This window comes from Gallus gallus, chromosome 18 (assembly GCF_016699485.2).
Source record: "Gallus gallus isolate bGalGal1 chromosome 18, bGalGal1.mat.broiler.GRCg7b, whole genome shotgun sequence".
Taxonomy (NCBI): Eukaryota; Metazoa; Chordata; class Aves; order Galliformes; family Phasianidae; genus Gallus; species Gallus gallus.
This window is the reverse complement of record NC_052549.1, coordinates 354,039-380,371: the sequence shown is the minus strand read 5'-3', so window position 1 is coordinate 380,371 and position 26,333 is coordinate 354,039. Positions and strand designations below refer to the sequence as shown.

Below are 26,333 nucleotides of genomic sequence, written 5' to 3'. Positions count from 1 at the left end.
GATGTAAAGAAGGCATTCAGAACATCTGCCTTTTTCTTATCCTCCGTGGTGACGTTCCCAGCCTCATCCAGTAGAGAATGGAGATTCTCCCTGGTCCTCCTCTTGCTGTTGATAAACTTGTAAAAGAGTTTCTTGTTCCCTTTTACCCCAGCAGCCAGGTTGAGTTCAAGCTGGGCTTTAGCCTTTCTGATTTTCTCCCTGCACATCTTAACAACTTCTTGGTATTCTTTCCGGGTTGCCCGTCCCTTCTTCCACAGGAGGTGGATTCTCTTTTTCTCCTGGAGCCTCAAGAATAGTTCCCTATTCATCCACGCCGGCTCATTTTGCGGCTCAGGGGGACAGCCTGCTCCTGTGCCTTTAAGACTTCCTTCTTAAAGAGCAACCAGCCATCTTGGACCCCTTTGCTCTCTAAGACTGAGCCCCAGGGGACTCTCCCTACTAGTCTCCTGAACAATTCAAAGTCTGCCCTCCGGAAGTCCACGGTAGCAGTTTTGCTGTTCCCCCTCCTGCCTCTACCAAGAATCGAGAACTCTACCATGTCATGGTCACTCTGCCCAAGACAGCCCCCAACCTCTACGTCTCCCACCAGACCTTCTCTGTTTGTGAACAGCAGGTCTAACGGGGCAGCTCCTCTTGTAGGTTCTCTTATCATCTGCATCAAGAAGTTGTCCTCCATACATTCCAGAAACCTCCTAGACTGCTTCTTCTGTGCTAAATTGTATTCCCAGCATATGTCAGCAAAGTTGAAGTCCCCCATGAGGACAAGGGCTGGGGATCGCGCAGCTTCCGCCAGCTGCTCATACAACACCTCATCTGTCTCTTCATCCTGGTTTGGCGGTCTCTAACAAACGCCCACCAGGATGTCTGCCTTGTCGGCTCTTCCCCTGATCTTAACCCATAAGGATTCAACCTTCTTTTCCCCAGTCATAAGTTCAGTAACCTCAATGCACTCTTTAACATAGAGAGCCACTCCACCACCCCTTCTTCCCTGCCTATCCTTCCTGAAGAGTTTGTAGCCATCCATGGCAGCACTCCAATCATGGGAGTGGTCCCACCATGTTTCTGTAATGGCAACTAGGTCATAGTTTGCCTGCTGCGCAATGGCTTCTAACTCTTCTTGTTTGTTGCCCATGCTCCGTGCATTGGTATAGACACACTTTAGCTGGGCCTCTCTCCTCACCCCTAATCCTATTATCGCTCCCCCAGGCTCACCTCTAGCAGGCCTGGTTTTATCCCCTTCCCCCCTCATGTCTAGTTTAAAGCCCTCTCTACTAGTCCTGCCAGCTCCTGGGCAAGGATCCGTTTCCCCCTTTGAGACAGGTGATACCCATCTGCAGACCTCAGGCCAGGGGCCGAGTAGACCGCCCCATGTCCAAAGAACCCGAGATTCTTGTGCTTGCACCAGCCTCTCAGCCATGTGTTTATGCGATGGGTTTTCCTGGTTATTGCATTGTCTATCCCTGCCACTGTAGGAATACCTGCAAAAATTACTTGTATGCCTGCATTGTCATCTAAACTCCCCAGCCCCCTAAACCTTGTAGCATTTCCACGTGAAGCCTTATCTAATGCAGTAACCCGCCAATCTGATGCCAAAGGGTAACGGTCCGCAGTTAGTAGTAAGACTAAATAGTAGCACTTAACCGTAATCCAGCAGGGGATGAGGCCGAGCTTGTCTTCTGCCAGGGCTGCTCTCAGCCCCAGGGCACGGCGAGTGGCTGCGGGCAGTGCATCTCCCAGCTGAGGTGCCTGTAAACACCTGCCAGCTGTCCTTGTGGACGGCCTGTCGTCGTCATGGAAACTGATTGTAACAGCACAAAGGTTCCAGGAGCGTGGGTGATGTCAGCTGTGACATCCTCTGGGGGGCCTGGAGCCGCCCTTTTTTGGCCTTGCAGCCCATCAAGCCAAAGCCTGCTGTCCTGCACGCGGTCCCACCGGGCAGAAACTCCTGGGACGTAGGAAGGTTCAGGGGAGGGGACAGATGCCTGAGGGCATTCTTTGATTCCATCCCAAGAGTTGTTTTGTCTTTGTTCTTTCCATGTCGTGTGGTTTTTCTTTGCTTTTCCTTTTGCTATTTAACATCTTTTCTTTCTTTTATGCTTATTTCTCTGTTCCTTTGCATTGCACTGGTTTGGTTGTTTGTTGGTTTTTTTTTCCTTCCCAGAAATCAGTCACCAACAGAAGTTGTCCTGTTAGCCCACATCCACCAAAAATCCCTCAAATACTCTATTCTTACAGCCAAGACAGACCATTTTTTGTTCAATTGCAGTGCACTTACAGACCGTATTTCTAGTCTTGTTCCTGCTGAGGTAGTGGTAAAGAAACTCCAGTCTGCCTGACAGCAATACATTGCTCAGAGTAAAGCTGCTTGAGCACACAAAATGCTGTCAGGCGTCCGAGCTGAGCAACAGACTTCATTCCTGAATTGCACAGCTACCAGTAGAAGTGACCTCCACGCTGTTTGGCCTGTCCAAGGAGTTCACACAGCTCTGAGTACCCCCATTTCTACGCAGAGTGGTATCCCCCGTCGGCTATCAGCTGCTACTGTAAGCTTTTTTTCTGCTGCTTGAAGCCAGAGGGGCCATACCCAGCTGGCCCTTAGGGACCTCCTTTGACCCAGGCCTCCAACGGAAGTGTACCACTTACCCCAGAATGGCTACTGTAGACCAGGGCTATCACAGGCACAGTTTTCAATTGCCCAGGGAGCGGAAAGGTCCAGTAAATGAAGATGGAACTGCTTACCCCTTTGTGAGGAAGAGGGCTCACACCGTACTAAACAAGAGCAGAATTTGAAGCAGTGATCCTTCCCTTGGGGCAGCCAGCCCTGAAATGAGGTGAGGGAGGGGTGGAACCAGGCTGCCCCCCTTTGTCATCCAGGTGAGTTGCTTCCCTCTTTTTGCTCCTGAGCAGAACAAGATTTGATGAGGAGGAAGGCCTGTGAAGTCCAAAAAGACTGCTTTCATACTTCCTCCCCGTTTGTGTTAGCTGGCTGTCACGGAGTTATCTAGATCAGTGTATGCCTGTGGCGGGACAGTGGGCCTGTTTTCCTGTGTTTGGCTTCCTTGCTTTGCGATGATGCTGTCTTGAGTTCATGTGCTGGACTCTTGTATTTCGTGTCTTTGTTTTGCTTTGCTCTGATTTCCTTGTTGTTTGCCGTTCTTTTGTCAGTCTTGCTTTATTGCTGCTCCTTTGTTGCAATACCTTTGTTATGTTCAGATGTGGTGATTGATACTTTTCCCTTTCCCATTCTTGGAACTCTTTTCTCCCTCCTTCAGGGTGTTCCTCTTTGTTTCTTGGCTTTTCAGGTGACTTTGCTTTGCCTTCCTTGGCTTTTTGGTCCTTCCTCTTTTGGTTCTTGTTCCTGGATTTGCTTTCGTCTTCGGCTTTCCTTTTGTATTTTTGCCTTGCATTGCTTGTGAATTTCCCTTCTTTTCCGTGCTAAGCACTGTGCGACGTTTAGGGGTGGGAAAAGGTACCGAGGTGCATGGATATGGAGAAGAGAAGCTCTCCTGCTGTGGCTGAGAGGTGATCCAAAGGAGGCCTCCCGAGCAAGCACCACAAAGGCAGCTTGCTTCTCCAGAGGCTGCAGCATAAGCTCGTGTTCCTTGTGGAGGACTCCGTTGTGCATCTGCAGGAGCTGCTTTGGCATGGAGGATTTTGTGGAGTTGCTGCCAGTCGTTGCTGGAAAAGAAGGGTGACTTGTGGGCTCTGAGGAGGGGATTTTGTGTTTTCATGGCATACAAATGCATTCCCTTTTCTGATGTGTTTTTGTGCATTGGTGTTTCAGGCGTGTGAGTGAGGACTCTCCGCTGGAATTTGTACCGAGAAGAGCCCAGGTGAGGAATGGAGCAACGTGCCTTGGTGCTGTGTTTGACTGGGGGAGCGGGCAAGGAGGAATGTTTGTAAAGGTGTAGTTGCTCTGGATTTCACTGAGCGGGACGAGTCTGGGCTGAAGTTTTCTGTCATTCTGTTTGTTGCATCGGAACGGCTGCCTCGGTAGATTGGAGGGAGGGAGGGAGGGAGAGGGAGATTTTAAAGCTGGAAGCAGTCCAGAGCAGATGGCATTTCTGCCTGCTTTGATGACGCTGTTCAAAGTCTTTGGGTCTGCAGTGCGGCTATGCAAGGTCCTGATTCAAAGGCAGGATTCAATCCAGTCGCAGCTCATTGCGGGCAAATGCTTCTCTTAAGTGGTCTTCTGAATCAGCAGTGTCAGGGATTTTACAGTGTGTGTGTTGCTGTGGCTGGCAGTCTTTGCAGTTAGGAACGTCTTCCTGTGTTTTTCTGTTCCGAATAGGATCCCATCCTTGAGCTGCATTAGAAGCAAATTGTGATATCATGTGCGGTAAGAAAGGGCAGAGGAGCAGGCTCCTCCGGGTGGTGATCACGTCAGCAAGCTGTTGGAGCTGAAGGAGCATTTGGACAATGCTCTCGGAGCTCGGGTTTGCATTTTGGTGGCCCTGTGTGGGGTGAGGAGTTGGACTTGGTGGCCTTTGTGGGTCCTGTCCAACTTTGGCTGTTCTCTGGTTCTGTGAGCAGCGGACAGGGCTGATTTGGCGCAAGCTCCCGTTCCACGTTCAGCATCGTAGGTGCTGTTAGGAGCTGAGGTGGGTGCCGTGGCAGGCGGCTCCTCAGTGGTGGTACTCCAGTGATGGGGGTCATCCTGCCGTGTTTCTGGGATAGCAACAAGGTCACAACTTTCCAAGTGCATCAGTGTTTCCAACTCCTTCTGCTTATTTCCCAGGCCGTGTGCATTGTCATAAAGGCACTTCAGCTGGGCTTCCTGTCTCACGGCCTTTCTTTTCTGGAGGATCTAGGATTCCCTAGAACATCCTCCTGCTCTTCTCAGCAGGAGGATGTTCTAGGGAATCCTGCTGTTCTAGGGAATCTACTCAGCCACTTCCCCGGGCATCCCATTCCAGTGGCTGTCCACTCTTCCAGAGAATCAGTTCTTCCTCATATCTCCCCTGAACCTCCCCTCGCACAACTTGAGTGACTGGAAAAGGAGAGACATAAACCCCATTTTTGAAAAGGCCAAAAGGAAGACCTGGGGAACTACAGGCCTGTCAGTTGATTATGAAGGAAGTCTTCAGGAAACTATAGTAAAGCAAGCCGAAAACAGAGGTGATTGGTGACAGCCCTTACTTCACTAAGGGCAAATCATGCGTGACCGATTTGTTGTTCTTCTACGATGGCATTATAGCATTAGTGGGTAAGGCTGAAGCCTGAGCTTCTGCTGTCATCTATCTGGACTGACGTGGATTTGACAGATGGACAGTTGAGTGGTCCATTAATTGACTTAGCTGGACAGTTAGACTGAGTGGTTGCCGTCAACCATTGTCGCTCATTGTGAAGGCAGAGACCAGTGGTGACCCTCAGGAATCCATTGGTGGAGCTATTCAAGAAATATTTAGCTGTGGTACTAAGGTACGTGGTTTAGTGGGCAATATTGGCAGTAGGTGGACCGTAGGAGTAGAAGATCTGGAGAAGCGGAGGCTCAGGGGAGATCTTCTCTCTCTCTATAAATCCCTGAGAGGAGGCTGTGGCAAAGTGGGGATTGGCCTGTGCCCCCAGGTAACAGCGATAGGAAAAGAGGGAATCAGAATCACCAAGGCAGGAGAGGATCTCCAAGGTGATCGAGTGCGACCGTCCACCTACCACCGCTTCCCCACTAAACCATGTCCCTTAGTTCAGCATTTAAACATTTCTTGGACACCTCTGTGGATGGTGACTCAACCACTTCCCCGGGCAGGCTGCTCCAGTGCCTGACCACTCTCTCTGAGGATAAATTATTCTTAATATCCATCCTGAACCTCCCCTGGCGCAACTTGAGGCCATTCCATCTCATCCTATTGATAGTGAGATGGGAGAAGAGGCCAACTCTCACCTGGTCACAACCTCCTTTCAGGGAGATGTTGTGAGCTATGAGCCCTCAAGTTGCGTAACCGTTGGGGTTATGGCAACTGATTGAAAATGATGGGATGGAAAGTAATGAGTTTCCTCATAGGAGACACTCATCTTGAGCTGTCAATCTGAAGAAGTGCAAACAGATGCGGACAAAGGAGAGTCAATGCGGTGTATTGAAAAAACATGCAAGGACATGACACATAAGTTGCCAGGTTTGTGGGAAGGTCATATAGCGTACCTCCCCATATTTATTTTTCAGACATCATCCTCCGTGCTAGTGAGGCTTTATCTGCTTGGTTTTCAGGGCAAGTTTCACATTCAGGGATATCCTGTGCAGTAGCGTCCTTGTTGCAGACCCTGTTTCTGTATTGCGTCTCTTCCTCTGTGACACCCCAGGGGTGTCACGGGCCCGCTGAGCAAGAAGAAATTCCTTGTTGAGGTTGTCAAGGCACTATGAAAGTTTTCCCGGCAAAGCTGTGGATGCCCCGTCCGTGGAGGTGTTCAAGGCCTGGTTGGGTGGCGTCCTGGGCTGCCTGGCCCAGTGGGTGGCATCGCTGCACACAGTGGTGGGGTTGGACGTACCACTTGTTTAACGTCCCCTCCAAGCCAGGCCATTCTATGGTGCTGTGATTCTACGATGTAAGTGTGACAAACGTCAGCTGTGGTTTTCTGTAGGTGTCAGGGAATGGTCCCCCACGGTGATGGTGCCCAGAGCAAGGGACAGAGCTCTGCGCCTACCCTGGGAGGACTCTCACCCTCCTGAGCTGCCCAACAGGATGTGTTCACTGGGGGAGGTGGCTGCACTGCAGCTTCGCTGCCACGGTTGCGCCCAAATAGCCCCTTCTCTCCCCAGCAGAGGTGCCCCAAGCAGCGACCCCAGGCAGCCCTGGTGCAGCGCATCACAAGACAAGGGGTACACGGGGAGCCTCCTACCCAGCATCACGAGGCCGTGAAGTCGCAGTGCCCCACCTTGCTGTGCTGAGCCGTGAGGTCATAACGCCCATCTGTGACGTCTGTCCCGAGCTACAGGATCACTGTGTGCCTGCCCCGACAGCAGCACTTGCTGTGGCTGCAGCAGCTGTGGTGGCAGCATGGCACGAGTGTGGGGGTCCGTGGCCCCTGTCCGTCTCGTTGTTGTCCTCCTCCTTACCGCTGTGTGTTCCCTGGAGAGCTTTGCTGCTCCGTGGCGAGCACCGGGAGCAGGTGGGTGGGCAGAGAGGGGGCCAAAACTGAGCAGCACTGGGGGCCAGAAGTCAGGCTGTATCCCCATGGCGCCAGAGCACGGTTCCCTGGGGCCTGCTTTCCATGGTGGGCAGATGGTGATGGGCAGCACCTCAGGGGCCAGGAAAGAGCCCGTGGCAGCTCTGCTCCCCAGGGCTGGTTCCAGCCGTTGTCGGGCCGTGACTTGGCCTCTTGCTGGCTGGAGCACAGCCTTCATCCTGGGAGTTGTCGTAGGGGGGAAGTTTAGAGGATGTGTGCTGGGAAAAGTGTGAGCGTTTCTGACCCAGCCTCATGGCACTCCCCGTAGTCGAATGCCAGTATTCAGCACAGCCCTGGCTCGCAGCCCAGAGGAAGAGACAGGCATGGTTTCCTCCAGTGTGACCTTCCTTTGTGTACGTGAGAGATCTCCCAGTAAGAAAGCCCCGAGGGGCTGTATCTTCTTCCACACGGTCCATGAGGCATGTGGAGAGAGTATTTTGTAAGCTGCTGGGTGCCAGCCAACAGGTCCTCCTGGCTGCTCTGCAACTTTGGAAATCACGGCCTGAGTCTTTCTTCCGTGCCGTTACCTGACCCACCTCCGGCTACTAAGGGAGAAGATTGCAACATGCAATGGGAACTAGTCTTGTCTGTTCTTCTTGATTCTAGATGGCGCCTTTGGTGTTCCGTTTCTGGATGGTTGCCTGGATCCGGATTTTGTGCCTCAGGGGAAACCCAGAGGTAAGTTGTGAGCGTGTGTTTCCTCAACGGCAGAACGATGCATGCCCTAACCGTTGGTAATTTTACTGAAGATGCTGTCAAGGTCTTCCTAATGTGCTTACACCTCGAAGGGCTTGCACAGATAAGTCCTAAGTATTTGGTTAGTTGGAGAGCTGCCACATATGAGTGGGATGGTTACCCCTGCCATCAGCTGAGAGCACCCAGACCTTGGTATGTGGGTCATTCCCTGACCCAGCGCCAGACCCTGCAGGTCACTCAGGAAATGTAGGCCCCAGTGTGCAGTGGAAGCTCTTCTCACCTGTGTCTGATCCCGCTTGTGCCTGCAGGCCCTCTTGGTCAATCAACAGCGTGGAATCGTGTCCCTGAGCCCGGTGTGGATGCTGGAGGTAAGTCTCCAGTCTTCATTTTCTCGATATTTGTTCCTATTTGGTTGTGATGGTTCAGCAATGGTTCATCTTTTCATTGGCCAGCGGGTTCTTCTCTGTGAGAAGCATGGGTGTTTACGATTTCTTGGGCGCTCCGTGCTCCCAGTGTGGTGTTGGCTTGGCCTTTGTGCATCCGAGGCCCCCCAGTAATGAAGCCTCAAGGGGATGAATGTTCTTCAGTGAGGTCCCTGAGAGTCCTTTCACGTGGCCTGGAGAGACTCTTTGGAATGCTGCTTCAGCAGCTTTCCAAAGCCAACAGGTCAGCTGGCTTGTGTGCCCCTCTGGATCTTTAATGCCGCGCCCGCATCGCAGGTGATTACCAGAGCCCCTTCCAGATGCTGCTGGTTCCTAAGGAAGAGGGAGATCACAGTGTGCAGTGGGAACGTTTCTCACGTGCCCTCGATTACAGCTGTGTCTCCAGGCAGTGGCTTGTCAAAGTCTCAGTTTAATCAGGTCCATGAGACTCAGTGCAGTCTCGTAGGTAGATCAGCAAAAGGGGGGAGCACTTAGGTTTTCATGTTGTTTCCAAGTGAAGTGTGTCTTCGTACTCCCTTTGCAGAAGAGAAGGGAGGATGTGGGTCAGGATGAGTGGTGTGCGTGGCGTGCTTTGCCTTGCAAAGGTGTCTTTGCCAGCCACTCCAGCTGTGAGGTGTTTCGAGTGCCTTCTGCAGAGCCAGCAGGCAGGGTTCAGTTGAGTGTAAAGCTGGGTCGAGCTCCGGGAGAGCTTTCCTCTGGGCAGCTCCACACGTGGCTAGTTTTGTCACAATTGCGGTGCCACTGCAGGCACCCAGGGACTGTTGCAAAGATGCTCCTGAGTGGAAGGGAGAGAACAGTGTCATGAAGGAGTCCCCTGTTTTGATTGCCTCGTCTGTCATTCTGGCCGCAAGAATGTTTAATGAGAGTTGCTGTGTGCTGTGTTTGCAGGTGTGACTGGAGGTGTAGGTGATCCAGCTTCCCCTCTGCGATCCAGGATGCGTGGGAGTCCGTCATCTCGCATGGGTATGTCATGGCTTTATAGATCCTTTGTGACAGCTGACAGCGCAAAGGCCAAACGTCAGCCAGGTCTCTCGGCAGATGTGAGAGTGTAGTCCTGCATGGTGTATGTCCTTTCACTGCGCGATCCCCTGCTATGCTTGGCAGTGCAGTTATGCCGCTGTGTGTGATGGAAACTTTTTGTGGACCTTTGGTTGCAGAAGTGTGGCCAGGGAAGGCGTTGCCAAGTCCTCAGCTCTTTCCTGTGCTGGAGCCCCGCTGGAATCCCAGGGGTAAGTAGTTTATCTTTACTGACTTCACTGACTCCCCACTGATCTTCAAAACTTCCGGCACAGGCGATGTAACTTCCTACGTTGTGTTAGGTCCGGAAAGAGGAAAGGATACATCTAGAAGAGGGAAATACTCCCCGAGGTCATCTCCTGGGCTAAAGGAACTCCTGAAGGAAATGGAGAAGGCAGCGCGTGGTGGGTATACTTGAGTGTGTTCACTGTGAGACTTGGGAAGCTGAGGTCTGATATGCATGGGTGGATAAGCTGTAGCCTGCACGGCAGGAAGGGATCTCTCAGAGCCATGGTGTGGTGGTGTTCCGTGTAACACCTTGCAGGCACTGTCAAGCTCCAGAGATGGTCTGCTGCCACTTCTGCATCCAGCCAAGACCCCGAGACGGCTGCTCGCCCAGCATGACCGTAACTTGTCAGAGCTGCTTTGTGCAGACATTGGCACCCAGATGGCAGCAAGTGGCGAGTGCTGTGCTCCTGTTTGAACAAAGCCCTCTCTGCTGCTGAGCAAGTTCAAGGCAGGAGGAGCATCCCAAGCAGGGGTGGCTGTCTTTGCTAATGCTGGAAATGAGGTGGAGATGGTGATTCTGGAGATGTTTCTGCCGGAGCTTGAATTTGAGCGTGCAGGTGCCTGGCTGTGATGAGTGGAACAGGATGGTTGGTGATGGTCCCAGCATGGTGCATGAGGGCCCTGCCCAGGGGCCTTATTCCTCGGGAGGCGTGAGAGGTTTTGGCACCCTCCAATTCCTGGGAGGGCCCAAATGCCCTTGGGCAGCGGAGGGGGTCGCAGTGGCTTTGGGGGGCTGGGACCTGCAGACTTTGCCTGAGCTCAGGGTAGGAGTAGCTCAGTTCCTGATGAGAGGACGTCACATCCAATGGTACTGTCCTGTTTCTTTCCGAAGGAAGTGACCAACCATCTGCACAGGACACGCTGCGGTTTGGCAGCCATCCCACACTGCCAGTCTCGGCCAGAGGAGCACAGACAGCGCCGACAACTGGCATGCCAGGTAATTTGTGTCCTGTGGTCATCCAGTGTCACTAACCAGAGTCAGTGTGTGCCTGCAGGCTCTTCCTGCCTGCTCTTGCACCCCAGGTCAGCAGCCATACCTGAGCGTATGAGCACAGAGCACATGTAAAAGAAGCCAGGGGTGGCTCTCTGAAAATGGCTGACCTCAGTGGGGTTTGGTGAGTTGTTCCAGCAGCATGCCCGAGAAGGTACACGCAGACCTCTGTGACGCCGCTCACCTCCCAGTGCTCACAGAGAGTTGTGAGCTCTGCCCTTTTGGATGAGCGGGGTCCTGTGTGGTAGGAGCGTGCAGGAGTATTTCTCCCCTGGGCTGGCTGCGGCTGTGCCCTGTGCTGGCTTGAGGCTGACCTTCAGCCTGGGCGGTGTCCTGAGGAAGAGCTCAGGACACGTGCGCTGGGGAAAGTGTGAGGGCTTCTGCTGTGCAGTGCTCCCCGCAGCCAAAGCCCAGAGCCCAGGGCAGAGCGCCAGCCCTCGGCCCAGAGGAATACATGGGCAGTGGTGGTGCAGCCTCACCCTACCCAACGAGAAGTGGAAGCAGTCCTTTTTGTCCCCTGGTGCTTAGGCACCAGAGACAGAGGTGGTAGCCTCTGATGAAAAAGAAAATCCCGTGGGTCCGTGAAGCACACAGTGAGATGATCTGTAGCGCAGGTGATGGTAACATGCAGCATTATCTCATTTCTTTCAGGGGTGGATGCTGGGAAAAACACAAGGGCTGTGCTTCAGGAGTTTCTGCAGGTGCACTTCACCCTAGTGATCGCAGTGCTTGTAACTGTGCTGCTGTCTGGGCTGGTGATGACCTGTATTGCTGTGTCGTGGATGTGGCACAAATATCCGTGAGTTGTCTTTTCCCCAAGACACTTAATTGCTGCATTTGGCAAGGAGGCACTTGTGGCGCCGGGATCCTGGGCGGCCAAGTGAGCTGCTGGCAGTATGCTGCTCGGATTAATGTTGCGGTGTCTTTTAAGTGTCCTCCTAATTCCCATCAGTGAGTAGTGCTTTCTGAAACTCATTCTCACAGAGTGTGCAAGAGGGCAGAGACAGCTCCAGGACAAGCTCATCCTGAGAGTGACCGGGAGAGAGGCCAATCTGGAGGTGAAGGCAGAGCGGAGCTGGGAGAGGCAACAGAAGATGCCGTAGTTGCCCAAGAAAAGAAGAATGTGTCCAGCGGATCCAGCCCGTTCCCCTCCTCCTTTGAAGCGGAGTTTGAACAGCTGTGCAGCAAAATCAGCACAGACCCTTCCCTTTGGCCCACGTGTACCAGCAGCTCTCCCACGGACGGCATCTCTTCCCCAGATGCTCGCGGTTCTCGGGGTTCCCCATAGCCATCTAGTGCTCCGGTTACCTGTGTCAGCAGGGCTGGGGTCCCCTGGAAGACCCCGCTTTGTGAGTAATAAAGACACCCTGTGCAAAAGCAGCTGTTTTGAGCATTTCCATGGGGTTCTAGTGCATAGGGAAGGGCTGGGGAGGCTTGATATGTGAAGAGTTGTCCTTGAGCTCTTCTAGGCTCCTGCCCTGAATCAGGGCAGGCGACGAGGGAAGGAAGCAGCTGGAAGGGGGAGTTTCCAGCACTGAGCACATGTGGGAGAAAGGACGTGGTAGCAAAGGCTACCAGTACAATGCTTACACCTGCAGGTGAAGAGGCGACAGCCTGCCCTATGGCAGTCCTGGATTGGAAGTCACAGAAATCATCGTACGAGTCGTCATAGAAGTCACGGAATGGCGTGGATTGGAAGGGACCTCAAGGACCTTCGGGTTCCAAACGCCAACCAAGCAATGGGTTCTAGGAGACCCATTGGAATTAAGGTACCACTTACAACGGATGGTTTTGACAAGTGGAAATGTGTCGTTCAGGAGTATAGGAGCGATCCGCTTGGGGTCGCTAAAAGATTTGAAACAACACTAAAAGCAGCATCCTGACTGGGCGGATATAGACGCGATGCTGGATGAGTTCACCGGGACGGAAGAGCAATGAATTCTGAAAACGGCTAGGACTCACGTCCAGGCTCAAGTGAGTGCCCAAACCCTGCAAGGGCAGATAGAGGGTTTTGTCCTCCATTTTCCCAATTCAAGGGAAGACAAGGCCAGGCAAGGCAAGTCACAGCAACGCAAAGCCAGGCCAGGCAGGGCAAGGCCTGGCAAGGCAAGGGAAGGCGGGGCCGGGCCAGGCCCGTACACTCGAGGCAAGGCAAGGCAATGCAAGGCCAGGCCAGGCAAAGGAAGGTCCAGAAAGTGCAACGCAAGTGAAGGCCAGGCCAGGCAAGGCAAAGCCAGGACAGGCCAGGCAAGGCCAGGCAAGGCAAGGAAAGGCAAGGCCAGGCAAGGCAAGGCAAGGTTATGCAATGCAAGGCGATTCCAGACAAGGCCAGGCCAAGCAAGGCAAGGCAGGCACTTCAAGGCCAGGAAAAAACATGCCAGGCCAGGCAAGGGCAGGCCAGGCCAGGCCATGCAAGCCACGGTAAGGAAAGGCCAGGCAAAACAAGGTTGTGTTTCTCCACCAATGTCTCATTTCCCCGAGGTTCGGACGCTGCTTTCCGTCCAGCAGGGGTGGAACCCTCCATGGGCTCTTCCAGGCAACCCCCCCACCTCTTTCTGAGGGGACCTCTGGGTCCTACAGTTCTACTTTAGCACCGTAACAGTAACAGCTGCTGCTATTCCCAATCAGAGGGGAATCTCTCTGTTCCTCAATCAGTATTTTCTTCATATTGCTCACCTCTCTTTGGTTATACATCCCTGTTACACCTTGCTCATCTTTGCCTTCCTCAGCCTGCGTCCTTCTCAATCTTTTCCCTTTCCAAAATCTCATCATTACATAAACCACTAACATTACTTTTCAGTTTCACTTCCTCCTCTCCAGAGGCTTCCAGTGCTAACACTGGAATTTTGGGTTTCCCAGATTTCTGCACATGAAAGCTATTCTCACTTCCAGTGCCCCATCCTCTTCACCTGTCCCCATTCACAATAAACAGTTTACAACAGCAGTCCCTGACTGCGGCACTCTCTCTCTGAGAGTTCTGCTCGCAGGTGAATGGTGCGGGGGTGCTGCTCCTCATGCCAGTGCAGATAAACTCACTTTTTCTTTAACCCTTTTTCCTTTGTCCACTGTTCATACCCTCAGTTACACTTCCACATAGCCTCAATCATGCGTCTGTTTACCATTAGCAATTACACTTACTTATACCATCAAAACCGTTTGTCCCATTTAATCAGTACCCGCAAAGTGAACATAAAGTTCTTCAGTTTCCACAAACACCCAGTACTTAGTCTCGTGATTAGAGCACTCAATTATAAAAACTGTTCATGTTATTTCATTTACCTTCCCTCCTTAAGAAGAACAGTAGCTGTAAGAAAGTATTATAGTTTTGGGTCCCATTCCGAGGCCACTTCTCATCATCTTCTAACTTATAGATTAACCACCGTTGATTGCTATACTTGATTAAAGTTTCCTTAGAATGCCTCCAGGTTCCCCCGCAATATTCCACCAATTTGCTAAAATTGCCAAATGGTTTTGTTTGGGAATTTCCTTCCCCTGGGAGCCTCCCATGGTGTTTACAAAATTCTTCTTGATTCCTAATTTCCTCCAAGTTTCCGCAAACAAGCCCTTAACACCATATAGTGATCTTGTTCAGTTAGAAACACTTGGAAACAGATCTCACAGAAGGCTGTCCACCTTCCTTTACACGCTTCCCCACAAACGGAACACAGTACTACATAAACAGGCTGACAATCATTCCGTGAATGGAAAGCTTCTCACAGCACGTTCACTCTGACATTTAGAACAAAAACCGTGCTTTATACATCATACACAGTGCTGACGATGGGCTTTAGCTGGAATCTTAAGAAGACTAGTACATTAGTCGATCAGTAGCAAGCCTTAAGATTTTTCCAAAAGTCAGCTTGACCTGAAATGATTAGATACACGGTACCGAACACTCAGCAGATGGTGATAACAATAATACAACCTATAACTCCCACTACTATCTTCAGGAGTATAAACGTTATGATGTGACAAAATCCCCTCTGTTAACAATCAAGGCAAGGGAAGGCTAGTCAGGGCCAGGCAGTACAAGGCAAGGCAAGACCACACAAGGAACAGCAAGCAAGTAAAAGAAAGAAAAAGCATGGCAAAGCAAGGCAAGGCGAGGCCAGGCCAGGCAAGGCCAAACAAGGCAAGGATAAGCCGTCTGAAACCAGGCTAGGTAGGCAAGGCCAGGCAGGGCAAGGCAAAGCAAGGCATGGCAAGCGAAGGACAGGCATGGTAATGGAAGGCCAGGTAAAGGAAGGGCAAGGCAAGGGAAGGCAAGGCCAGGCCAAGCGAGGCCAGGCCCGGCCATGACATTCAAGGCATGGCTGGGCAAGGCAATGCAAGACAAGGCCAGGCCAAGCCAGGCCCAACAAGGCAAGGCAAGGCAAAAACAGGCAAGGACAGGCAAGAGCAGGCCAATCCATGGCAGGCAAGGAAAGACAAGGCAGGGCAAAACAAGGCAAGGCCAAGGAAGGCAAGGCAAGGCAGAGCAAGGAAATGAATAGCAAAGCAAGGCTAGGCAGAGCAAGGAAATGAAAAGCAAAGCAAGGCTAGGCAGGGCAAGGCAAAGCAAGGCAAGACAATCTGAGGCCAGGTGAGGTCTTTCAGTGCAAGGCAAGGTCGGGCCAGGTAAGGCCGGGATTGGCCAGGCCAGGCTATGCCAAGCAGGGCAACGCAAGGCCACGACAGGAAAAACCAGGCAAGCCATCCAATGCCAGGGCAGGCCGGACCATGCGAAGGCAAGGCAAGGCCTGGCAAGCACAGGTCAGGCCAGGCTAGGCAAAGCAAAGCAAAGCAAAGCCAAGCCAGGCAAGGCCAGGCAGTGCAAGGCTAGGCAAGGCAAGGCAAGGCGAGGTCAGGTGAGGTCTTTCACTGCAAGGTAAATTCGGATGACGTAAGGCCTGGACTGGCCAGGCCAGGCTATGCCAAGCAAAGCAAGGCAAGGCAAGGCAAGGCCAGGGAAGGTCAGGCAGAATGAGGCATGGCCAGTCCAGGCACTGCATGACAAGAAAGGCAAGGTCCGGCCAAGCAAGACAAGGCAAGGCCAAGGAATGCATGGCAAGGCAGAGCAAGGAAATGAAAGGCAAGCCAAGGCCAGGCAAGACCAGGCAAGGAAAGGCAAGGCAAGGCAAGTCCAGGCAAGGCTAGGCCTGGCCAGGCCAGGCAGGGCAAAGCAAGGCAAGGCAAGGCAAGGCAAGGCAAGGCAAGGCAAGCAAAGGCAAGGCAAGGCAAAACAAGACCTGGCTAGGCACAGGCAGGCAAGGCAAGGCAAGGCAGGGCAAGTCCAGGCAAGGCCACGCCATACAGGGAAAGGCCATGGAAGTAAAGGCCAGGCCAGGCAAAGCCAGGCCAGGCAAGGCCAGGCCAGGCAAGGCACAGCAAGGCAAGGCACGGCAAGGCAAGGCAAGGCAAGGCAAGGCAAATTCAGGCCAGGCAAAGCAAGGCAAGGCCAGGCAAGGCAAGGTAACACATAACAAGGCCAGGCCCGGCCAGGCAAGGCAAGGCAAGTCCAGGCCAGTCACAGCTAGGCAAGGCAAGTCCAGGCAAGTCCAGGCCAGTCAGGGTAAGGCAAGGCAAGGCAAAACAAGGCCAGGCCAGGCAAGGCAAGGCAAGTCCTGGCTAGGCAAGGCAAGTCAATGCAAGGCAAGTCCAGGCAAGGCCAGGCAAGGCCATTCAAGGCAAGGCAAGTCCAGGCCAGTCACATCTAGGCAAGGCTAGGCCCGGTCAGGCAAGGCAATGTAAGGAAGTCCAGGCAAAGCCAAGCAAGGCAAGGCAAGGCAAAAGAAGGCCAGGCCAAGCAAGGCAAGGCTAGGCCCGGTCAGGCAAGGCAATGTAAGGAAGTCCAGGCAAAGCCAAGCAAGACAAGGCAAGGCAAGGCAAGGAAAGGTCAGGCCAACCAAAGCAAGGCTAGGCCCGGACTGGCAAGGCCAGGAAAGGCCAGGCAAGACAATGCCAGGCAAGGCAAGGCTAGGCAAGGCAAGGCAAGACTAAGAAAGGCAAAGCTAGGCAAGGCAAGTCCAGGCAAGGCCACGCAAGGCCACGCAAGGCCAGGCAAAGCAAGGCAAGTCCAGGCAAGGCCAGACAAGTCCAGGCAAGGCAAGGCAATTCAAGGACAGTCATGGCAAGGCAAGGCAAGGCCAAACAAGGCAAGGCCAGGCAAGGCAAAGCCAAGCAAGACCAGGCAAGTCCAGGCAAGCCCAGGCAAGGCAAGACAAGTCCAGGCCAGACACAGCTAAGCAAGGCAAGTCCAGGCAAGGCAAGGCAAGTCCAGGCAAGGCAGGGCAACGCCAGGCTAGGCAAGGCAAGGCCAGGCAAGACCAGGCAAGGCCAGGAAAGGCAAAGCAAGGCAAGGCAAGGCAAGGCCAGGCCCGGCCAGGCAAGGCAAGTCTAGGAAAGGCAAGGCCTGTCAAGGCAAGGCAATGCAAGGCAAGTCCACGCCAGGCCAGGCCAGTCATGGGAAGACCAGGCAAGGCAAGGCCAGGCCAGGCAAGGCAAGGCAAGGCCAGGCAAAGCCAGGAAAGGCCAGGCCAGGCAAGGCTAGGCCAGGCCAGGCCAGACAGGGCAAGGCCAGGAAAGGCCACTCAAGGCAAGGCACAGCTAGGCAAGGCAAGGCAAGGCCAGGCCAGGCCAGGCAGGGCAAAGCAAGACAAGGCAATGCCAGGGCAGGCCAGGCTAGGCAAGGCCAGGCAAGGCAAAAGAAGGCAAGGCAAGGCAAGGCCAGGCAAGGCAAGGCAAGGCAAGGCCAATGCAAGGCAAGGCAAGGCAAGGCAAGGCAAGGCAAGCAGGCAAGCAAGGCAAGGCAAGGCAAGGCAAGGCAAAACAAGACCTGGCCAGGCACAGGCAGGCAAGGCAAGGCACGGCAGGGCAAGTCCAGGCAAGGCCACGCCATACAGGGAAAGGCCATGGAAGTAAAGGCCAGGCCAGGCAAGGCCAGGCCAGACAAGGCCAGGCCAGGCAAGGCACGGCAAGGCAAGGCACGGCAAGGCAAGGCAAGGCAAGGCAAGGCAAATTCAGGCCAGGCAAAGCAAGGCACAAGGCCAGGCAAGGCAATATAACACATAACAAGGCCAGGCCCGGCCAGGCAAAGCAAGGCAAGTCCAGGCCAGTCACAGCTAGGCAAGGCAAGTCCAGGCAAGTCCAGGCCAGTCAGGGTAAGGCAAGGCAAGGCAAAACAAGGCCAGGCCAGGCAAGGCAAGGCAAGTCCTGGTTAGGCAAGGCAAGTCAATGCAAGGCAAGTCCAGGCAAGGCCAGGCAAGGCCAGGCAAGGCCATTCAAGCAAGGCAAGTCCAGGCCAGTCACATCTAGGGCAAGGCTAGGCCCGGTCAGGCAAGGCAATGTAAGGAAGTCCAGGCAAAGCCAAGCAAGACAAGGCAAGGCAAGGCAAGGAAAGGTCAGGCCAGGCAAGGCAAGGCCAGGCCTGGCCTGGCAAGCCAACGCAAGGCAAGGCCAGGCCAGTCAAGGTAAGGCAAGTGCAAGCAAGTCGAGGCCAGGCAGGGGTAGGCCAGGCAAGGCAAGGCAAGTCCAGGCCAGTCACGGCAAATAAAGGCAAAGCCAGGCCAGGCAAGGCAAGTCCAGGGAAGGCCAGGCAATGCAAGGCAAGTCCACGCAAGGCCAGGCAAAACAAGGCTGTCCAGGTAAGGCCAGGCAAGGCCAGGCCAGTCAACGGCAAGGCAAGGCCAGGCAAAACAAGGCAAGTCCAGGCAAGGCCAGGCAAGTCCAGGCAAGGCAAGGCAAGGCAACTCAAAGCCAGTCATGTCAAGGCAAGGCAAGGCTAAGCAAGGCAAGGCAATGCATGGCAAGTCGAGACAACGCCAGGCAAGTCCAGGCAAGGACAGGCAAGTCCAGGAAAGTCACAGCTAGGCAAGGCAAAGCCAGGCAAGTAAAGGCAAGCAAGGCAAGTCCAGGCAAGGCCATGCAATACAAGGCAAGTCCAAGCAAGGCAAGCAAGTCCAGGCCTGTCACGGCTAGGCAAGGCCAGGCAATGCAAGGCAAGGCAAGGCAAGGCAAGGCAAGGCAAAACAAGGCTAGGCCACATAAGGCAAGGCCACGCAAGGCCACACAAGGCCAGTCACGGCAAGGTAAGTCCAGGCAAGGACAGGCAAGTCCAGGCCAGTAAGGCAAGGTAAGTCCAGGCAAGAACAGGCAAGGCCAGACAATGCAAGGGACCTCCAGGCAAGGCAAGGCAAGGCAAGTTAAGGCCAGGCCAGGCAAGGCAAGGCCAGGCAAGGCCACACAAGGCCAGGCAAGGCAAGGCAGGTCTATGCAAGGCCAGGCATGTCCAGGCAAGGCAAGGCAAGGCAACTCCAGGCCAGTCATGTCAAGGCAAGGCAAGGCCAAGCAAGGCAAGGCAATGCATGGCAAGTTGAGACAACGCCAGGCAAGTCCAGGCAAGGACAGGCAAGTCCAGGCCTGTCACAGCTAGGCAAGGTAAGGCCAGGCAAGTCAAGGCAATGCAAGGCAAGTCCAGGCAAAGCTAGGCAAGGCAAGTCCAGGCAAAGCCAGGCAGGCCAAGGCAAGGCAAGTAAAAACAAGGCCAGGCAAGGCAAGGTAAAGGAAGGCAAGACCAGGCCAGTAACAGCTAGGTAAGGCAAGGCCAGGAAAAACAAGGCGATGCAAGGCAAGTCCAGGCAAGGCCAGGCAAGGCAAGGCAAGTCCAGGCCAGTCACAGCAAGGCAAGGCAAAGCCAGTCCAGGCAAGGCAAGTCCAGGGAAGGCCAGGCAAGTCTAGGCAAGTCCAGGCAAGGCAAGGCCAAGCAAAACAAGGCAACGCAAGGCAGGTCCAGGCAAGGCCAGGCAGGGCCAGGCAAGGCAAGGCAAGGCAAGTCCAGGGAAGGCCAGGCAAGTCCAGGCAAGGCAATGCAAGTCCAGGCCAGTCACAGCTAGGCAAGGCAAGGCCAGTCAAGGCAAGGGAAGTCCAGGCCTGGCAGGGCAAGGCAAGTCCAGGCCAGGCAAAGCATGTCCAGCCCAGTCACGGCAAGGCAAGGCAAGGCAAGGCAAGGAAGGCAAGGCAAGGCAAAGCAAGGCAAGGCCAAGCAAGTCACAGCTAGGCAAGGCAAGGCCAGGAAAGGCCAGGCAATATAAGGCAAGTCCAAGCATGTCCAGGCAAGGCAAGGCCAGGCACGGCCTGGCAAGGCAAGTCTAGGCAAGGCAAGGCCAGTCAAGGCAATGCATGTCCAGGCCTGGCAGGGCAAGGCAAGGCAAGGCCAAACAAGGCCAAACCAGGTAAGGCAAGGCCAGGCAAGGCCACACAAGGCCAGGCAAAGCCAGACAAGGCCAGGAAAGGCCAAGCAAGTCCAGGCAAGGCCAGGCAAGTCCAGGCAAGGCAGGTCCTGGCAAGGCCAGGCAAGGTAAGGCAAGGCCCGGCAAGGCAAGGCAAGGCCAGGCCAGTCACAGCAAAACAAGGCAAGGCCAGTCAATGCAAGGCAAGTCCAGGCAAGTCCAGGCCAGGCAGGCAAGGCAAAGCAAGGCAAAACAAGACCAGGCCATGTAAGGCAAAACACGCAAGGCCAGGCAAGGCAAGGCAAGTCCAGGCAAGGCCAGGTAAGGCCAGGCCAGGCAAGGCAAGTCCAGGCGAGACACTGCAAGGCAAGGCAAGTCCAGGCAAGACACTGCAAGGCAATGAAAGGCAAGTCCAGGCAAGGCCAGGCAAGACCAGGAAAGGCCAGTCAAGGCCAGGCAAGTCGAGGCAAGGCCAGGCCCGGCCAGACAAGGCAACGCTTGGCAAGGCAAGGCCAGTCAAGGCAAGGCAAAGCAAGGCAAGTCCAAGCCAGTCACAGCTAGGCAAGGCAAGGAAAGGAAAGGCAAGTCCAGGCAAGGCCAGGCAAGGCATGGTAATGCAAGGCAAGTCCATGCAAGGCCAGGCAAGGCAAGGCCAGGCAAGTTAAGGCCAGGCTAGGGAAGGCAAGGCCAGGCCCGGCCAGACAAGGCAACGCTTGGCAAGGCAAGGCTTGGCAAGGCAAGGCAAGGCAAAGCAAGGCAAGTCCAGGCCAGTCACAGCTAGGCAAGGCAAGGCAAGGCAAGGCAAGGAAAGGCAAGGCAAGGCCAGGCAAGGCCAGGCAAGCCAAGGCAAGGCCAGGCAAGTCCATGCAAGCCAAGGCAAGTCCAGAAAAGTCCAGGACAGGCAGGGCAAGGCAAGGCAAGGCAAGGCAAGGCCAAGCAAAACAAGGAAATGCAAGGCAAGTCGAGGCAATGCCAGGCAGGGCAAGGCAAGGCAAGGCAAGGCAAGGCCAAGCAAAACAAGGAAATGCAAGGCAAGTCGAGGCAATGCCAGGCAGGGCAAGGCAAGGCAAGTTAAGGCCAGGACAGGCAAGGCAAGGCCAGGCCTGGCCTGGCAAGGTAACGCAAGGCAAGTCCAGGCCAATCAAGGCAAAGCAAGAACAGGCAAGACCAGGCCTGGCAGGGCAAGGCAAGGCAAGGCAAAACAAGGCCAGGCCACGTAAGGCAAGGCCACACAAGGCCACGCAAGGCCAGGCAAGGCACGGTAAGTCCAGGCAAGAACAGGCAAGTCCAGGCCAGTAAAGGCAAGCAAGGCAAGTCCAGGCAAGGCCATGCAATACAAGGCAAGTCCAAGCAAGGCAAGGCAAGTCCAGGCCTGTCACGGCTAGGCAAGGCAAGGCAAGGCAAGGCCAGGCCAGGCAGGCAAGACAAGGCAAGGCAAAACAAGGCTAGGCCACATAAGGCAAGGCCACGCAAGGCCACGCAAGGCCAGTCACGGCAACGTAAGTCCAGGCAAGAACAGGCAAGTCCAGGCCAGTAACGGCAAGGTAAGTCCAGGCAAGAACAGGCAAGGCCAGACAATGCAAGGCAAGACCAGACAAGGCCAGGCAAGGCCAGGCCAGTCACGGCAAGGCAAGGCCAGTCAATGCAAGGGAAGTCCAGGCAAGGCCAGACAAGGCCAGGCCAGTCACAGCAAGTCAATGCAAAACAAGGCCAAGCCATGTAAGGCAAGGCCACGCAAGGCCAGTCTAGACAAGGCAAGTCCAGGCATGGCCAGGCAAGTCAAGGAAAGCCCACGCAAGGCCAGGCAAGTCAAGGCAAGGCAAGGCAATGCAATGCAAGGCAAGGACAGTCACAGCTATGCAAGGCAAGGCCAGTCAAGGCAAGGCAAGTGCAGGCAAGTCCAGGCTAGGCAGGGCAAGTCAGGGTAAGGCAAAACAAGGCCAGGCCAGGTAGGGCAAGGCCAGGCAAGGCCACACAAGGCCAGGCAAGGCAAGGCAGGTCTATGCAAGGCCAGGCATGTCCAGGAAAGGCAAGGCAAGGCAACTCCAGGCCAGTCATGTCAAGGCAAGGCAAGGCCAAGCAAGGCAAGGCAATGCATGGCAAGTCGAGACAACACCAGGCAAGTCCAGGCAAGGACAAGCAAGTCCAGGACAGTCACAGCTAGGCAAGGCAAGGCCAGGCAAGTCACGGCAATGCAAGGCAAGTCCAGGCAAAGCCAGGCAGGGCACTGCAAGGCAAGTGCAGGCAAGGCCAGGCAAGACAAAGTAAAGGAAGGCAAGACCAGGCCACTAACAGCTAGGTAAGGCAAGGCCAGGAAAGGCAAGGCAATGCAAGGCAAGTCCAGGCAAGGCCAGGTAAGGCAAGGCAAATGCAGGCCAGTCATGTGAAGGCAAGGCAAGGCCAAGCAAGGCAAGGCAATGCATGGCAAGTCCAGGTAAGGCAAGGAAAGATCAGGCCGGTCACAGCAAACCAAGGTAAAGCCAGTCAAGGCAAGGCAAGGCAAGTTAAGGCCAGGCCAGGCAAGTCAAGGCAAGTCCAGGCAAGGCCAGGCAATGCAACGCAAGTCGACGCAAAGGCAGGCAAAACCAGGCAAGGCAAGGCAAGGCAAGGCAAGGCAAGGACAGTCAAGGCAAGGCAAGTGCAGGCAAGTCCAGGCCAGGCAGGGCAGGGCAAGGCAAGGCAAAGCAAGGCCAGGCCAAATAAGGCAAGGCCAAGCAAGGCCACACAAGGCCAGGCAAGGCAAGGCAGGTCTATTCAAGGCCAGGCATGTCCAGGAAAGGCAAGGCAAGGCAACTCCAGGCCAGTCATGTCAAGGCAAGGCAAGGCCAAGCAAGGCAAGGCAATGCATGGCAAGTCGAGACAACGCCAGGCAAGTCCAGGCAACGACAGGGAAGTCCTGGACAGTCACAGCTAGGCAAGGCAAGGCCAGGCAAGTCAAGGCAATGCAAGGCAAGTCCAGGCAAAGCCAGGCAGGGCAAGGCAAGGCAAGTCAAGGCAAGGCCAGGCAAGGCAAGTTAAAGGAAGGCAAGTCCAGGCCAGTAACTGCTAGGTAAGGCAAGGCCAGGCAAGGCAAGGCAATGCAAGGCAAGTCCAGGCAAGGCCAGTCAAGGCAAGGCAAGTCTAGGCCAGTCACAGCAAGGCAAGGCAAAGCCAGTCCAGGCAAGGCAAGTCCAGGGAAGGCCAGGCAAGTCAAGGCAAGTCCACGCAGGCCAGGCAAAACAAGGCAAGTCCAGGCAAGGCCAAGCAAAACCAGGCAAGGCCAGGCAAGGCAAGGCATTACAAGGACAGTCACAGCTAGGCAAGGAAAGGCCAGTCAAGGCAAGGAAAGACAAGTTAAGGCCCGTCCAGGCAAGGCAAGGCCAGGCAAGGCCAGGTAAGTCAACGCTAGGCAAGGCAAGGGCAGGCAAGGCAAGGCAAGTGCAGGCAAGTCCAGGCCAGGCAGGGCAAAACAAGGCAAGGCAAAACAAGGCCAGGCCAGGAAGGGCAAAACAAGGCAAGGCAAAACAAGGCCAGGCCATGTAAGGCAAAACACGCAAGGCCAGGCAAGGCAAGGTAAGTCCAGGCAAGAACAGGCAAGTTCATGCCAGTAACGGCAAGCAAGGCAAGTCCAGGGAAGGCCAGGCAATGCAAGGCAAGTCCAAGCAAGGCCAAGCAAGTACAGGACAGTCACGCAAGGCAAGGCCAGTCAATGCAAGGGAAGTCCAGGCAAGGCCAGGCATGTCCAGGAAAGGCAAGGCAAGGCAACTCCAGGCCAGTCATGTCAAGGCAAGGCAAGGCCAAGCAAGGCAAGGCAATGCATGGCAAGTTGAGACAACGCCAGGCAAGTCCAGGCAAGGACAGGCAATTCCAGGACAGTCACAGCTAGGCAAGGCAAGGCCAGGCAAGGCAAGGCAATGCAAGGCAAGTCCAGGCAAAACCAGGCAGGGCAAGGCAAGGCAAGTCCAGGCAAGGCCCGGCAAGACAAGGTAAAGGAAGGCAAAACCAGGCCAGTAACAGCTAGGCAAGGCAAGGCCAGGAAAGGCAAGGCAATGCAAGGCAAGTCCAGGCAAGGCCACGCAAGGCAAGGCAAGTCCAGGCCAGACACGGCAATGCCAGGAAAGGCCAGTCACGGCAATGCAAGCCAAGGCCAAGCAAAACAAGGCAATGGAAGGGAGGTCCAGGCAAGACCAGGCCAGGCAAGGCAAGACAAGTTCAGGCCAGGCCAGGCAAGGCCAGGCCAGGCAAGGCCGGGAAAGGCAACGCTAGGCAAGGCAAGGCCAGTCAACGCAAGGCAAGTGCAGGCAAATCCAGGCTAGGCAGGGCAAGGCAAGGCAAGGCAAAACAAGGCCAGGCCACGTAAGGCAAGGCTAGGAAAGGCAAGGCAATTCCAGGCAAGTCACGGCAAGGCAAGGCAATGCAAGGCAAGTCCAGGCAAGTCCAGGCAAGACAAAACAAGGCCAGGCCAGTCATGGCAAGGCAAGGCCAGTCAATGCAAGGGAAGTCCAGGCAAGGCCAGGCCAGTCACGGCAAGGCAATGCAAAACAAGGCCAAGACATGTAAGGCAAGGCCACGCAAGGCCAGTCAAGTCAAGACAAGTCCAGGCATGGCCAGGCAAGTCAAGGAAAGCCCACGCAAGGCCAGGCAAAACAAGGCAAGTCCAGTCAAGGCAATGCAATGCAAGGCAAGTCTAGGCAAGGCCAGGCAAAACCAGGCAGGGCCAGGCCAGGCAAGGCAAGACAAGGACAGTCACAGCTATGCAAGGCAAGGCCCGTCAAGTCAAGGCAAGTGCAGGCAAGTCCAGGCCCGGCAGGGCAAGGCAAGGCAAGGCAAAACAAGGCCAGGCCAGGTAAGGCAAGGCCAGGCAAGGCCACACAAGGCCAGGCAAGGCAAGGCAGGTCTATGCAAGGCCAGGCATGTCCAGGCAAGGCAAGGCAAGGCAACTCCAAGCCAGTCATGTCAAGGCAAGGCAAGGCCAAGCAAGGCAAGGCAATGCATGGCAAGTCGAGAGAACGCCAGGCAAGTCCAGGCAAGGACAGGCAAGTCCAGGCCTGTCAAAGCTAGGCAAGGCAAGGCCAGGCAAGTCAAGGCAATGCAAGGCAAGTCAAGGCAAAGCTAGGCAAGGCAAGTTAAAGCCAGGCCAGGCAAGGCAAGGTAAAGGAAGGCAAGACCAGGCCAGTAACAGCTAGGTAAGGCAAGGCCAGGAAAGGCAAGCCAATGCAAGGCAAGACCAGGCAAGGTCAGGCAAGGACAGGCAAGTCCAGGACAGTCACAGCTAGGCAAGGCAAGGCCAGGCAAGTCAAGGCAATGCAAGGCAAGTCCAGGCAAAGCCAGGCAGGGCAAGGCAAGGCAAGTAAAAACAAGGCCAGGCAAGGCAAGTTAAAGGAAGGCAAGACCAGGCCAGTAATAGCTATGTAAGGCAAGGCGATGCAAGGCAAGCCAATGCAAGGCAATGCCAGGAAGGCAAGGCAAGGCAAGTCCAGGCCAGTCACAGCAAGGAAGGCAAAGCCAGTCCAGGCAAGGCAAGTCCAGGCAAGGCCAGGCAATGCAAGGCAGGTCCAGGCAAGGCCAGTCAAGGCAAGGCAAGGCAAGTTAAGGCCAGGCCAGGCAAGGCAAGGCCAGGCAAGGCCACACAAGGCCAGGCAAGGCAAGGCAGGTCTATGCAAGGCCAGGCATGTCCAGGCAAGGCAAGGCAAGGCAACTCCAGGCCAGTCATGTCAAGGACAAGGCAAGGCCAAGCAAGGCAAGGCAATGCATGGCAAGTCGAGACAACGCCAGGCAAGTCCAGGCAAGGACAGGCAAGTCCAGGCCTGTCACAGCTAGGCAAGGTAAGGCCAGGCAAGTCAAGGCAATGCAAGGCAAGTCCAGGCAAAGCTAGGCAAGGCAAGTCCAGGCAAAGCCAGGCAGGCCAAGGCAAGGCAAGTAAAAACAAGGCCAGGCAAGGCAAGGTAAAGGAAGGCAAGACCAGGCCAGTAACAGCTAGGTAAGGCAAGGCCAGGAAAAACAAGGCGATGCAAGGCAAGTCCAGGCAAGGCCAGGCAAGGCAAGGCAAGTCCAGGCCAGTCACAGCAAGGCAAGGCAAAGCCAGTCCAGGCAAGGCAAGTCCAGGGAAGGCCAGGCAAGTCTAGGCAAGTCCAGGCAAGGCAAGGCCAAGCAAAACAAGGCAACGCAAGGCAGGTCCAGGCAAGGCCAGTCAAGGCAAGGCAAGGCAAGTTAAGGCCAGGCCAGGCAAGGCAAGGCCAGGCAAGGCCGGGCAAGGCAACGCTAGGCAAGGCAAGGCCAGTCAAGGCAAGGCAAGTGCAGGCAAGTCCAGGGCAGGCAGGGCAAGGCAAGGCAAGGCAAAACAAGGCCAGGCCACGTAAGGCAAGGCCACACAAGGCAACGCAAGGCCAGTCACGGCAAGGTAAGTCCAGGCAAGAACAGGCAAGTCCAGGCCAGTAACGGCAAGGCAAGGCAAGTCCAGGCAGGGCCATGCAAGGCCAGGCCAGTCACGGCAAGGCAAGGCCAGTCAATGCAAGGCAGGCCCACGCAAGGCCAGGCATGGCCAGGCAAGTC

General features: G+C 55.0%; 1 protein-coding gene across 1 annotated transcript; it reads left to right on the top strand.

Moving 5' to 3' along the window:
- Positions 1–1,857: 1,857 nt before the first annotated feature.
- LOC107049115 lies at positions 1,858–11,976 on the top strand. The gene is made up of 9 exons (XM_040649959.2): positions 1,858–7,104; positions 7,768–7,839; positions 8,166–8,225; positions 9,189–9,263; positions 9,458–9,529; positions 9,620–9,721; positions 10,438–10,542; positions 11,248–11,395; positions 11,581–11,976. The coding sequence occupies exons 1-9, from the start codon at positions 6,993–6,995 to the stop codon at positions 11,882–11,884; spliced, it is 1,050 nt and encodes a 349-aa protein (XP_040505893.1). The 5' UTR covers positions 1,858–6,992; the 3' UTR covers positions 11,885–11,976.
- The last annotated feature ends 14,357 nt before the right edge of the window (positions 11,977–26,333 follow it).